At 40.6% G+C, this 14,006-nt stretch overlaps 1 protein-coding gene across 2 annotated transcripts in view; it reads left to right on the forward strand.

Moving 5' to 3' along the window:
• The window catches only part of SV2B (synaptic vesicle glycoprotein 2B), a 214,984-nt gene that overhangs the window by 150,630 nt on the left and 50,348 nt on the right, over positions 1-14,006 (forward strand). For both annotated transcript variants that reach the window (XM_075345964.1, XM_075345963.1), the window contains exon 2: positions 4,654-5,370. In XM_075345964.1, coding sequence (XP_075202079.1) covers positions 4,833-5,370 — 538 coding nt within the window. In that variant the 5' untranslated portion in view covers positions 4,654-4,832. The remainder of the gene's footprint in view (positions 1-4,653; positions 5,371-14,006) is intronic.

A 14,006-nucleotide genomic window follows, 5' to 3' on the forward strand; every position in this document is an offset into this window, starting at 1 on the left:
AGATGATAATCCAGGCCGTGACTGTGGAACAGGTTCTGTCAATGAGCCCTTCTCAGCAAAGCATTGGGGAGCACTAATTACACGCCAGGCCACGAATGTCACCAGATGGAGAGCTGAGCATTCCTGTAGAGGAATTGTAGTTATTAGGGTATATGGGCGCACTTCAGGAATTTTCTGCACCAAAAATGCACCCTGTGGCCCAAAAATGCACCAAAAAAGCGCATGCATTTTTGAAGCGGTTTTGATGCATTTCTGGTGCATTTTTTAGTCAATTCAATGGCTGGAACAGCATTTCTGATTCCTTATAGACTTTGCAAAGATATGGATAAACATGCAGATTTAGGCAACAAAATGCATGATAAACTGCACCAAAAAAAACGCATCAAAAACTGCACTGTGCACACAGGATCTTATTCTTAACTTGCGTCCCAGTGTCTCAGGTCTAATGGTGTCCTAGTCAGATGTCTGCCCCACCTACACTTAATATTTGCTCTGATTGTTATCCTACAAAGCAAAATGATGCCCAATTGCTGCATTATGACACAGAATCAAGGCCTCGAAAGCTCCGCAAGTATCTAAACCATTAGTCATTCTGTACAGGATAGAAATATTAAGTGCTCTGTTTATATATTATTCGTTACCGGCAGATTGATGCCTGTACATTGCTGAATTATTTGCGTCTGTGGGGATGTATTCATCCATTTCTCTTCATCATGAGCAGAAGTGAACTACATTTTCCAGTGATTACTTAAGAATGAATGGAGGTTGATTCTTTTGTACAATCCAAGATGCAATTGCCATACTATTCTAGTTATAATTTCTTTCCATTTTAAGAATTGCCTTTTAAATATTTAAGCATTCAGTTCGGCTTCTATATAATGCCGGCGCTTCATGCTTAAAATGTTCTAAGTTCTCAGAAAGCTCACAAATAATAGTTGTGAAGAACTTCCGAGCACACAAAAGAGACTGTCATGTATAATTTATACTGCTCTCTCACAATCGGAATGGAAATAAAAAGCGAGGGAAAAAAGTATGAAGAAAGTTTACTTTTTCCATATATTTTGGGAATATGCTTGATAATATTATTCATTTATAGGAACATGTAGCACAAAATCCATTCATTTCTCTAAGGGCTTGTTCACACGAGAATATACGGTAAATCGGATGAGTACAATCCGATAAAAAAGGTATCGCACTCGAACCAATGTTATTCAATGAGGCAGTGCAGATAAATAGCTGCTGAGTAAAATAATGGATTGCACGAGGACAACACATGACAAGGGAGAAAAAAGTAATCCACTTTTCTGGATGGGAATAGGACTAATTTTTTATACGATTTTGTGACTGCAGCCAAAAAAGTGATCTGTGCAACGTATTTTGCAATATTTGCCGTTAACAGGACAAACTCAACATGTATTTCATGCATATTTCTTAGTTTTGAAGTGGTAAAATTAAGAAACAGCAAAAATAAAACTTTTGGCGATTTCAAATTAATTTGTTGTGGTAAGAAAAAATAATCTGTGTTTGAATTGAAAATACATTATTGAAATATTGGAATCTTAATGGAATGAAGGCTTATTGACATGAACTGGTAGCTTAAAGATGTTTTCCATTACTAATATGACCCCCTTTCTTTTATTCTAACTTTTCCTAACTAACACATTCCTTTTGCTATCTACTATACTCTGCTCCTGTAATGTTATATCTACCAGGCTCACAAATATCTTTATTGTTGTTTTAGCGTTGATCCTTCTTGGAATTGGACCAACTGAGCAAGGCATGTCACTGTGTGGTGGAGGGCACGGGGCAGGCAGTGCCTGTAGTAGCTGTGCGTGCAGGGGAACAACAGGTCACAGCACAGCCTGTCATTAATCCCTCACCTCCCCGGTGCCGCTCCACACACAGGAGGACTCCATAACAGTCTCAAGCACTCACTTTTCTTCAGTAAATAAAGTCCAGATTTAATCTAATTTCTTAAACAGGCCAACTTTATTTTCTGGTACCGTCTGCATCAACTCGGTCTGCATCTCACTGGCACTCCTCCCATAGGGGTTCCATTCACTCTTCTATATTTTACATAATTTAATAGCAATCCGTATCACTGGCACCTGGATACCCTTTGTCACTTCCAGGTCTCTCCTTCCAGACTACACTTCATTCTAGCACCAGTCGGGTCCGCCACCGAACAGGCTATCCGACTGTGCCCAGGCCATCCAGACATATCCTTCTGCCTGAGGGCACGCTGACCTTTCCGTGAGTGTGAAATTCGTTGAGTTTCAGCCAGTAGATACCAACTTTTTTCCATGTTGCACCAGTTATTTGCAATGCACTACCCCAGATAACTTGCACTAAAAACAGATCTCTTTAGGCAGGCTCATCACCTCACATCACTAATCTAACCTTTGATACTCCTTCCCACACTTTCTTCAGAATCTGGTCTTCTATCATCTGTTCCAATACACTCTATGCACTGAGTAGCACTATATCTCTGGGTATAGATATTCTCAGGTGACTGGTACATGCAGCTTCACATGAACACCCTTAATTGTTATAAAGATAGTTGGACTATACACTATAAGCACTTTTGTCCTCTTGAATGACCCCTGTTTGTTCATATATTATAAGATTGTGAGTGGGGGACATCAATCAACTATTTGAAATTGGTTAATTATGTGTTACTCTACAATTTAGAGGGTACATGTGCCAACAAAATCTGAGATTACAAAGTGCTATCTTATGGCCAGTGTGAACATGAGCTTACAAGCTGCAAGTATACCATCCCATACTCAGGCTCACTTTTTTGTTCTTTTGCAGTCTCTTGTATTTAGTACAGATAGGGTGTGGCCCTCCCTCTCACTGAGCTGGGTATTTCATTCTATGCTTCCCATGGCTGTGTCCAGTTGGGACCCGGTCACTCTCAGCCCTTATTCACATTGAGGCTTACTTAGACCCATGGTAAAGTGTTAATATTAGAGATGGTAGGTACTATCCCAACTGTGTTTCCCCTCTTCCTGTAGTGGGATAGCTTTATGCTTTTTTTTGGTCAAAAACAGTGTTTACTTAGTACCCTATGTTTATTTTATGCACTATTCTTTTATTCAGTTACAGCAGGGTATATGTCCATATAATTTTTGTGTTTGTTTTTTCTCTTTCATTACAAAGTGCTGCAGCATAACTTGGCATTACATAAATAAATTATTATTAATATTCATTATAGACAAAATAATTAGTGAATTTAAAAAGGAAGGAAATGTATAACAGAAAACACATAGGCATCTTTATTGTTTTGTATCTGATTTTGTGTTTGGCTTCAAAAACTATAGGTGTAATCCATTTTCAAGGAGTTGTACCATATTTTGAATATTTCCCTTATACATTTGGTAAAGGATAACTTCCTGATTGCTTGGGATCCAACCACTAAAACTTCCACCATCCGGAGACTAGGCCCGTAGTGAATGAAGTGGCGGTCGATTGTGTGCAGTTGCGCACCTCCACTCCATTTATTTCCTAAGGGGGGCTTTACACGTTGCGACATCGCTTCAGAAATATCGTCGGGGTCACATCGTTAGCGACGCACATCCGGTGTCGGTAACGACATCGCAACGTGTAAATCCTAGATGCGTCAATAGACGATCGCAAAAGCGTCGAAAATCGGTGATCTGTGTAGCGTCTGTCATTTTCATAATGTCGTGTCGACTGCAGGTACGGTGTTTGTCGCTCCTGCGGCACCACACATCGCTGTGTGTAAACCCGCAGGAGCGACAAACATCTCCTTACCTGCGTCCACTAGCAATGCGGAAGGGAGAAGGTGGGCGGGATGTTATGTCCCGCTCATCTCCGCCCCTCCTCTTCTATTGGCTGGCCGATTAGTGACATCGCGGTGACGTCGCTGTGACACCGAACGCACCTCCCCCTTGAAGGAGGGATAGTTCAGCAGTCACAGCGACGTCGCTGAGCATGTATGTGCATTTGAAGCTGTCGTAGTCATAATGTTCGCTATGGCAGCAATCACCACATATCGCATGTGCGACGGGGGCGGGTACTATCGCGCTCGGCATCGCTAACCGATCGTAGCGATGTCACAACGTGTAAAGTACAGCTAAGGGACCACCAGAGAGAGTTGCGAGCTGTGATTGGCTGGTCTTCGGGAAAATTCAGCAATGCATAGAGTAGCAGTGCACATGATTGACCATCACTCTATTCACGCAAGGCTCTTCAAAGACCTGGTTCTTGGATTGGTGGGGGTTCCAGTAGTTGGACCCCAGCAATTGAGAGGTTATTACTATCTATAATGGACATCCTGAAAACATGATCTGTGGTTCTTAAGTACTGGAGTTGAGAACACTGGGATAGGAAATAGATTCCAAATTTGGTAAAACCTTTTAAAAATAGTATTGTTAGCTGTAATTTCTCCTATATTTTGCTAAAAGCAACTGCAATTCAGCCACAGAGAATTGTATTAAATTTGTAAATTTTGCTCCATTTTGTTGACTCAAAAATGTATCATTTTAATGCAGTTTTAAATATTGTGTTTATTTATTTTTTAAATATGGCATTTGTAATGAATTTCCATTTGGCTTATTGAAATAATCTTTTAAATATGTAATCTTTATATCATAATCTCTAACCATAATGTTTCTGTGTTATTTCCAGACATCACCACATGAAACAACATGATTCATTTGCAGAATTCTTTTGGCCTTTGATGGTGAACCTACAAGCCATAATTGTTGATCTTTGCGTGGATTGTCAATCTGATTAGCAAAAACAGATTGATCTTTCAGTCTTTCACTATAAACACTGGCACATTTAATATTATAACCTAGCACGTAATGGATGATGGCTACAGAAATAATTCTAATTTTTACCAAGGAGCACAGGATATAGCACGAGAAGTAAAGAGGCAAACAAGTAACCAAGCCATGGATTATTACCAAAATAATACATATGGTGGATATTCAACAAATGATGGGTATTATAATAGCGGAGATCCTGTCAATCAGGAGGAAGATGCTCAGAGTGATGCTACAGAGGGCCATGATGAAGATGATGAGATATATGAAGGAGAATATCAGGGTATACCACACCCTGATGATGTCAAGGCTTCTCAACGTAAGGACAAAGGCATAAAAGATGAATTTAGGGACCATGCTGATATCATGGCAGAGAGAGTGGAGGATGAGGAGCAGTTGGCTTACCAATATGAGAACATAATTGAAGAATGTGGCCATGGACGTTTCCAGTGGACCCTTTTCATTGTTTTAGGGCTTGCCTTGATGGCTGATGGAGTAGAAGTCTTTGTTGTAGGATTTGTGCTCCCAAGCGCTGAAAAAGACATGTGTTTATCACGCTCAAACAAAGGAATGCTGGGTAAGTAGATGTAAATATGTTTAGTGGAATAATGCATGTAATTTCATACATTTCAGTGTTTTCACAAATTTTACTAATCAACGGGTATTTCTTTAATGTGGTGGCATGTATCTAGGATATTTTTGGCTGTCTTTTCCCTAGGGTCCACACTAGTGTAATGACAAAAAATTTTTTTTTATGAAACCATGTGCAATCGAGGAACTTTTATGGGTAATTTAACCCCTTAAGGACGAAGCCAGATTTGTACTTAATGCCCAGGCCATTTTTTGCAATTTTGACCAGTGTCACTTTATAAGGTTATAACTCTGGAACGCTTCAATGGATCCCGGTGATTCTGAGATTGTTTTTTCGTGACATATTGGGCTTCATGTTAGAGGTAAATTTAGGATGATATTTTTTTATTTTATTTGTGAAAAAATCTGAAATTTGACAAAAAAATTAAAAATTTTGCAAGTTTCAAACTTTTAATTTTTATGCCCATAAACTGGAGAGTTATGTCACACAAAATAGTTAATAAATAACATTTCCCACTTGTCTACTTTACATCAGCGCAATTTTTGAAACAAAACTTTTTGGGGTTAGGAAGTTAGAAGGGTTCAAAGTTCATCAGCAATTTCCCATTTTTTCAACAAAATTTACAAAACCATTTTTTTAGGGACCACATCCCATTTGATGTGACTTTGAGAGGCCTGGGTGACAGAAAATACCCAAAAGTGACACCATTCTAAAACCTGCACCCCTCAAGGTACTCAAAACCACATTCAAGAAGTTTATTAACCCTTCAGGTGTTTCACAGGAACTAAAGTAATATGGAATGAAAAAAAAATAAAAATTAACATTTTACCTAAAAATGTTACTTTAGCACTAATTTTCTTACTTTTTCAAGAGGTAACACAAAAAATTGGACCTCACACTTTGTTACCCACTTTCTTATGAGCGCGCCGATACCCCACATGTGGTCAGAAACCTTTGTTTGGGTAAATGGGAGGGCTTGGAATGAAAGGAGCAATATTTGAATTTTGGAAAGCAAAGTTGGCTAAAACAGATTGCGGGCACCATGTTGCTTTTACAGATCCCCTAAGGTACCTAAACAGCAGGAACCCCCCTCAAGTGACCCCATTTTGGAAACTAGACCCCTTAAGGCTTCTATCGAGGGGTATACTGAGCATTTTGGACCCACAGGTACTTCACAGATTTTGATAACGTTACTTTGTCATATTGAAAATTGTAATTTTTTTCTCAAAAATGTTGCTTTAGCATCAATTCTCTCACTTTTTCAAGAGGTAATTCCAAAAATTTGACCCAAATGTTTGTTACCCACTTTTTTATGAGCACGGTGATACCTCACATGTGGTCTGAAACCTTTGTTTGGACAAATGGGAGGGCTTGGAACGAAAGGAGCAATATTTGAATTTTGGAAAGGAAATTTGGCGGAAAAAGATTGCGGGCACCATGTTGCATTTGGAGGACCCCTAAGGTACGTAAACAGCAAAAAACCACCACAAGTGACCCCATATTGGAAACTAGGCCTCTCAAGGACTTTATCTAGATGTTTGGTGAGTACCCTGAACCCTCAGGTGCTTCACAGAAGTTTATAACGTTGAGCCATGAAAATAAAAAAATAAAATTTTACCACAAAATTGTTACTTCAACCAGGTAGCTTTTTTTTCACAAGGGTAACAGGAAAAAAATCACCATGAAATGTATTCTGCAATTTTTCCTGAGTTTGGTGATATCTTATATGTGGTGGAAATCAACTGTTTGGGCACACGGCAGGTCTTGGAAGGGAAGGAGTGCAATTTGACTGAACATTTGGCTGGAATAATTAGTGGACGCTATGTCGCATTTGGAAAGCCCCTAAAGTGCCTAAACAGTGGAGGCCCCCCACAAGTGACCCCATTCTGGAATCAAGAAACCTCAAGGCTTTTATCTAGGTGTATATTGAGCATTTTGAAGCCACGAATACTTCACAGAATTTGATAAGCTTAGGTTGCCATATTGACAATTTTCATTTTTTTCACAAAAATGTTTCTTTAGCATCACATTTCTCACTTTTTCAAGAGGCAACAACAAAACGTGGACCCCACAGGTTGTTTTCCAATTTCTTGTGAGCGCAGGGATACCCCATATGTGGCCAAAAACCTCTGTTTGGATATATGGGAGGGCTTGGAATGGAAGGAGCACCATTTGAATTTTGGAAAAGTTGAAATAAATTGCGCGCACCATGTCACATTAGCAGGGCCTCTTGGGTACCTATACATTAGAAACCCCCCACAAGTGACTCCATTTTGGAAACTGGACCCCTCAAGGATTTTATTCAGAAGTATAGTAAGCATTTTGAATTCACAGGTACTTCACAAAAATGTTGCTGTAGCAACAAATTTCTCTCTTTTAGGCTCTGTGGCCACGATCCAGCGACACGGCGTCTAGTACACAGTGTCAGCCTTCCTGCAGAGATGTGAGTGTTGTCCACGGGAGAACGCTGCTGCCCATGCCCGCGATTTGGGTTCAGGCTGCTGTGGAGCTCTATGCTACCTGCAGAGCACACTCATCTCCGCAGCATAAATTGACATGCTGAGGCTCGGGAAGCTGCGCCACAGGTCGGTTTATGCTGCGAAGAAAAGAAGCACAGTGGGCACGGGATTTCTAAAAATCCTTCCACTGTGCTTCTACTGCACAACGCAGCGTTATGGATGCAGGGAAAACACTCTGAGTCCAAAACGCTGCAAACCCTGATTGTGGGCACATAGCCTAAAATGCTACAATGGATGAATGGATAGATGTCAAACATATATAACGTCCCACCCCCCTGCATATTCTAAGCTGGCGCCCTTTAGTGCCTTTCGTGTGGCACTAAAGGGTGCCTAGCCTTGTATTTAGCCCAAAAAGAAAAAAAAATAATTAAAATAAATGACGTGGGGTCCCCCCTATTTTTGATAGCCAGCTAGGGTAAAGCAGACAGCTGTAGCCTGCAAACCACAGCTGACAGCTTCACCTTGGCTGGTGATCAATTTGGAGGGCTCCCCAAGCTGTTTTTTTTTTTTAATTATTTATAAATAAATAATTAAAAAAAACAAAACAAACGTGGGGTCCCCCCAAATTAGATCACCAGCCAAGGTGAAGCTGACAGCTGGAGTCTGGTATTCTCAGGATGGGAAGAGCCATGGTTATTGGACTCTTCCCAGCCTAAAAATAGCAGGCCGCAGCCGCCCCAGAAGTGGCGCATCCAATAGATGCGCCAATTCTGGCGCTTCGCCCCAGCTCATCACGCGCCCTGGTGCGTTGGCAAACGGGGTAATAAATGGGGTTGATACCAGGTGTGTAATGTCACCTGGCATCAAGCCCAGCAATTAGTTATTTCACGGCGTCTATCAGATACCCGACATAACTAATTGACAGTAATAAAAAAAAAAATTGACAACAAAAAAAAATTTATTTGAAAAAACACTCCCCAAAACATTCCCTGATTGACCAATTTATTGAAAAAAAAAAAAAAATCCACTGTAATCCATTTGGACGTCCCACGTCGACTCTGGACCTTCTAGAATATGGGGGACACGTTCAGGGAACGTATCCCCCATTTTCTAGGTGTGAGGACCCTCCATTTGAGGAGAGTGGGTGCAATGAATCTGCACCCACCCTCCCTGGGTCACAGCTGCAGTGTGCCGAGCAGCAGCAGCAGCCAGCGTCCTGAACACAGGAAGCTGTCAGCTGCTCGGCACATGTGACCGGCGTCTGCTGTGAAGGAGCCGGAGGAGGGGGCCGCGGGGGATCAGCGCTCCGACAGGTATGTATGACACCGGGGAACACCGGGGGGGATAGTGGGGGACCCGGCAGGGCCTGGGGAGCAGGTTTCTGTCGCATGTGTTATGGCACATGCGACAGAAACCATAGGAAAGGGGGAAATGCGGCCGGCGCGCTACTGTGCTCGCCGGTGCGCGCGGCCATCTTGGATTTTCGGGAGGGGGTTGGGGGTCGGGGGGGGCACTTTGGGGATACCGAGGGGACCGGAGGGAACCGGGAAAAAGATTTATCTCCCATCTGGCATGTTTGATCATGCCAGATGGGAGATAAATCATTTTTTACCGACGCGGTCATTTACTGTAACCTGATCATCGGTATACGGTGTATACCGGTCATCAGGTGAGCGGGGACCGGAAAAACCGGCCAGAATCATGATCTCCAGGGTCTCAGCTACCCCCGGCAGCTGAGACCCCGGAAATTTTCTGACTCTGGGGGGCGCTAGACCCTTTTTTCCGACCGCCGTTAAAAAGCGGCGGATCGGAAGAAGTACCCTAATTTGTTGCCGTTAAAAGGCGTATCGGCGGTCGTTAAGGGGTTAAGAATAAGTATTGCTTTTTTGTTTTTTTAAAAAAAGTTCCCCCTTTCATTCAAATGAAATAAGGCAAAAATTATTTTTTCCCCCAAAGCAATTTTGCATTATTGAAACGATAATAGTAATAACTAAGCAACTTTTATTATTCGTTTTTTAACAAATACGGTATAAAACAGTTAATTATAAGTACAATATGTACAAAAGAAGTGTTTAAAAAATATTTTTTCCTATGAATTTTAGATTCAAAAATTCAATTTTTTTCGATTTCGCATGTAGTTCCTCCATCAGTTTTACAGTACATTCAGCATTATGGTTAGATCTGGGAATGTTAATTAATAACTCCTCGATCAACCAGTGCACCTTCAAACACTTAATTGCCTTCTTGCACTTTGTCTTGGTGAGTGAGGCTAACAGTTCATTGAAGGACACTTCGTTGTAGTGTTGCGACTGGAACCAGGCATTTGCCCATTCATAGCAGATGAAGTCGCATGCTATACCGAGGAAGCGGCGCCACTCTGGTATCAGAAAAAATGCTATAATAGCATATAAAGCTCGCGAGTTCCATCTTGCCATGTGCAGGTTTGGGAGTTTCTTCCAACAGATTCGAGGCCAACGTGATGTTGTTTTGTAATGACGATATGCCTGACATAGTTCATATAAGAACTTGAAATCACCTCACCATCCAAGATTCTCGCCTGTGTTAACATCATCTGTTGCACTTGGTGGTAATCAATCTGAAGTGAGGCATAGTTTTCTGTTAATTTGTCAATGAAGAAATAATTGAGTTCTGGTTTCTTCGTTGACTCTGGAATAAGGAAATTCATGACGTGCTTCAGTAGGAGGTCGAGTACATGGTGTTGACAGCCAATGTATTGTGGCTTCTGAAAGCCCTTTCTCAAGACATCATCCTGTATCAGCGTTACAATCCCGTTCAAACGACCAGTATTTATTGCTGCCGTGTCACAGATTATCATGCAAATATTTTCCTAAGCGTCGTATTCATCAATTAGCTGATGTAGTTCCTTGTGAATAGCTGTGGCAGAACCATTCTCACATTTCAGAATACCGAGTTTGATTTCGGTTGTGGTATTTTTCAGCAGAACTACTTGATACTCCTCCCCTTGGATTCTTTTACCATCGAAGTGGAGACAATAGGGATCTTTGCTTTGAAGTTTTTCAAAAATTTTGGTTTTCATTTTCTGTCCTCCCAATATTACTTACAAATCTATAAACATTTACACTATTTATTTATTACGATAATTTTATCACTTATTCACTTCATATACACTTTTTAAATTAAAAAAATTATTCACAGTAAAATTCACTTTCTAATATCCAAGATGGCTGCCTGACTCCAAATGTACCACATGCTTTTCAATTTTTTTAGCTCTTCTTATAGCACATGTTTTAAAGGCTAGATCTAACTTTTAAAGAAAAGGTTAAATATAAATTTTTAATGGGTAACAATTAAAAATGTCATTTTTTTCACTAGATTATTCTTATTCTAGATGTTCTAAATGATTTCTGAATATTCTAAATCATTCCAGAATCTTCAAAAAATTAAAACACGAAAAATCGTTTTTTTTGAAAATTTTGAAATGAAAAAGAGGGGGAACTTTTTTGAATATTTTACAAATTTGATGATACTAATGTCATTTGAATGCAATTGTTCCTCGAATGTAAGGGGTTTCATTTTCGTTTTGCAAAATTTTTAAAATAGTCATCACACTAGTCCACACTTATCCTGAGAATGAAGGGAAACCATACCGGTGCTGCGACTTCAAAGGTTTATCTGCACGGCTGCTCTCCCAGACAGCTGGCTGTGCTGGGAACTGAATAAGGTGCTTCAGTTCCATGCTTAGCTTAGAGGTCTATGTAGGAGAAATATAGTAGTAAAGGTGGACACAACAAAAGTAGTATTCTCAGGATTGGGGAGAGTCGAAGAAGGCAATACTCTACAACCATACCATAGAAAGATTTACTCTCAAAACCAAAGTTTATGTAATCGAATAATTTTATGACCAACTGGACTTACCATTAGGCTCTCCCATGTGACACTAACATTGGTGCAGCTTACATAAATGTGTTGAATAGAGGGGCTGTACAGCGTTCCTTACATGTCTTATTGAAAGAGGTCTGTAGACGCTCACTTTCAAGAGGTGCTTGACACTGATCACATCGCATGTGCATTTAGCTAACAGTATGCATGCATGATCTGCAGGAATTGTGCACCTATTATAAAAATTTACCCCGATCACCTCCAGATGTGGAAATGTGCAGAGCAAGATTATCCTGGTAAGTACAAGAATAACCATGTATAGCCTAAGAGTGGGCTCAGATTTATGGGTATAAAGTCATCACGCTTATAATACACTTCAGTAGTGTTAAAGAGATTTTCTGGGATAATATTTATGGTCTATCCACAATACCCAGCTCAGCCACTGTGCAAGTCTATGGACCAAATTAAAAGAACGAGAAGCTACATCATCCAAGCTCTTTGATCAGCTGATCAGCATATGTGCCAAGAGTTGGTCCACTATAAATTTGATATTGATGGTCTAATCTAAGGATAGACCATTAATATTGTGATTGGGAATAACCTCTTGAACGTGCTATGCTTATTCCTCATTTATTACTGTGATTTGATGGATGCTCTGCTGGACAGCCAATAAAAAATACTTCCCATATTTATATATTTCAGTGAGCAGCCAAGTAGAAATGGGATATTAGAGTTAACCACTGTCAAAATTAAATTGGTAGGTTTTGAGTAGAATTGGAGTCCAACGTGAATACCAATTTTTTATTTAAATACCATCGGATTTTGGATTCACATGTGTAAAGCAAATTTAACTTAATTAAAAAACACCTTCTAAGCCCGAGTTGCCCTAGCATTAGTTTACCAAGGTGGATGTTGTTATTGGTATAAAAATACATTGCATATATATATATATTTATCTAATATATAAAGCTGAATGTGTGTGTGTGTATGTGTGTATGTATGTCCGGGATTGGCATCCACACCGTCGCAGCTACAGCCACAACATTTTGCACACTCACACTTCTGGACCCCAAGAGCGTCATAGGCTATGTTTTGAGGGGAAATTTTAACCCCGCTCTTTACAGTTATTCAACAAAAAACCTGCCTCCACTAAAGCGAATGGAGCTGGGAGCCACAGTGCAACCAGAACTTCAGAAGAATGCGCAGCCACGCCCTTATATGGAATGTTGGCGTGTCACAATGCAGCCAGGGAAAGAGACAGACACAGACAGGGAAAGAGGCAGACACAGACAGGGTAAGAAACAGACATAGACAGGGTAAGGGACAGACACAAAGAGACAAACACAGACAAAGAAACAGACTGATAGGGAAAAAGACAGACAGGGAAAGAGACAGAGATAGATAGACAGACAGAGAAAGAGATAGATAGACAGACAGGGAAAGAGATTGAGACAGACGGAGAGACAGACAGTCAAGGAAAGAGAGGGAAAGAGACAGACAAGGAAAGTGACAGAGATAGACAGGGAAAGAGATAGACAGACAAAGAGATAGAGAGAGAGACAGAGAGAGATATACAGAGGCAGAGACAGACAGAGAATGGGAGAGAAACAGAGAGACAGTTACTATCCCGGGCAGCGCCGGGTGCTATGTTGTGAGGCGAAATTTTAACCCCGCGCGTTCCAATTTATCAATCAATTTTGCCCCTATCTACATAATGGGGAAAAAGTGAAACGAAAAGTGTTGGGGGCAAATTGACAGCTGCCAGATGTGAACAAGGAGGACTTAAAGAATGAGAGCGATGGTGCCAAAGAGTATATACCGTACAGTTGCTAAGGTGGGGCCCCGACATGGGATACTCACCACACTCGGGGATATGAACATACACACAAAATGCGCCACACACTACCACGTACTTGAACACATATACCACCCTCAGCACACATTTCACCACACATACACCAACCTCGCCCCATAATCGCCCTAAAACACACACAAGTCTGGTATTATCCTTCAAAAATAAAAATCTGATTAATAAGCAGCCAAACTACAAGAACAACAAATGTACCACATAGGAAATACGGCAGCTGTCAGTCACATGACCTGTCTATATTGTGTATGTGTGAGCTAATAGATACTGTCAGGGGGGAGGGCTTTCTGTTGCCTGGAGATTTATCAGGCTGCCAATAGCAACCAATCACAGCTTAGCTTTTATTTTGCTACAGTTAATTAGTCTGAGCTCTGATTGGTTAATATAGGCAACAATTTAATAATTACATTTCTATCTATTTGTTTTGTGTTTTT

Source organism: Anomaloglossus baeobatrachus, chromosome 4 (assembly GCF_048569485.1).
Source record: "Anomaloglossus baeobatrachus isolate aAnoBae1 chromosome 4, aAnoBae1.hap1, whole genome shotgun sequence".
Lineage (NCBI taxonomy): Eukaryota > Metazoa > Chordata > Amphibia > Anura > Aromobatidae > Anomaloglossus > Anomaloglossus baeobatrachus.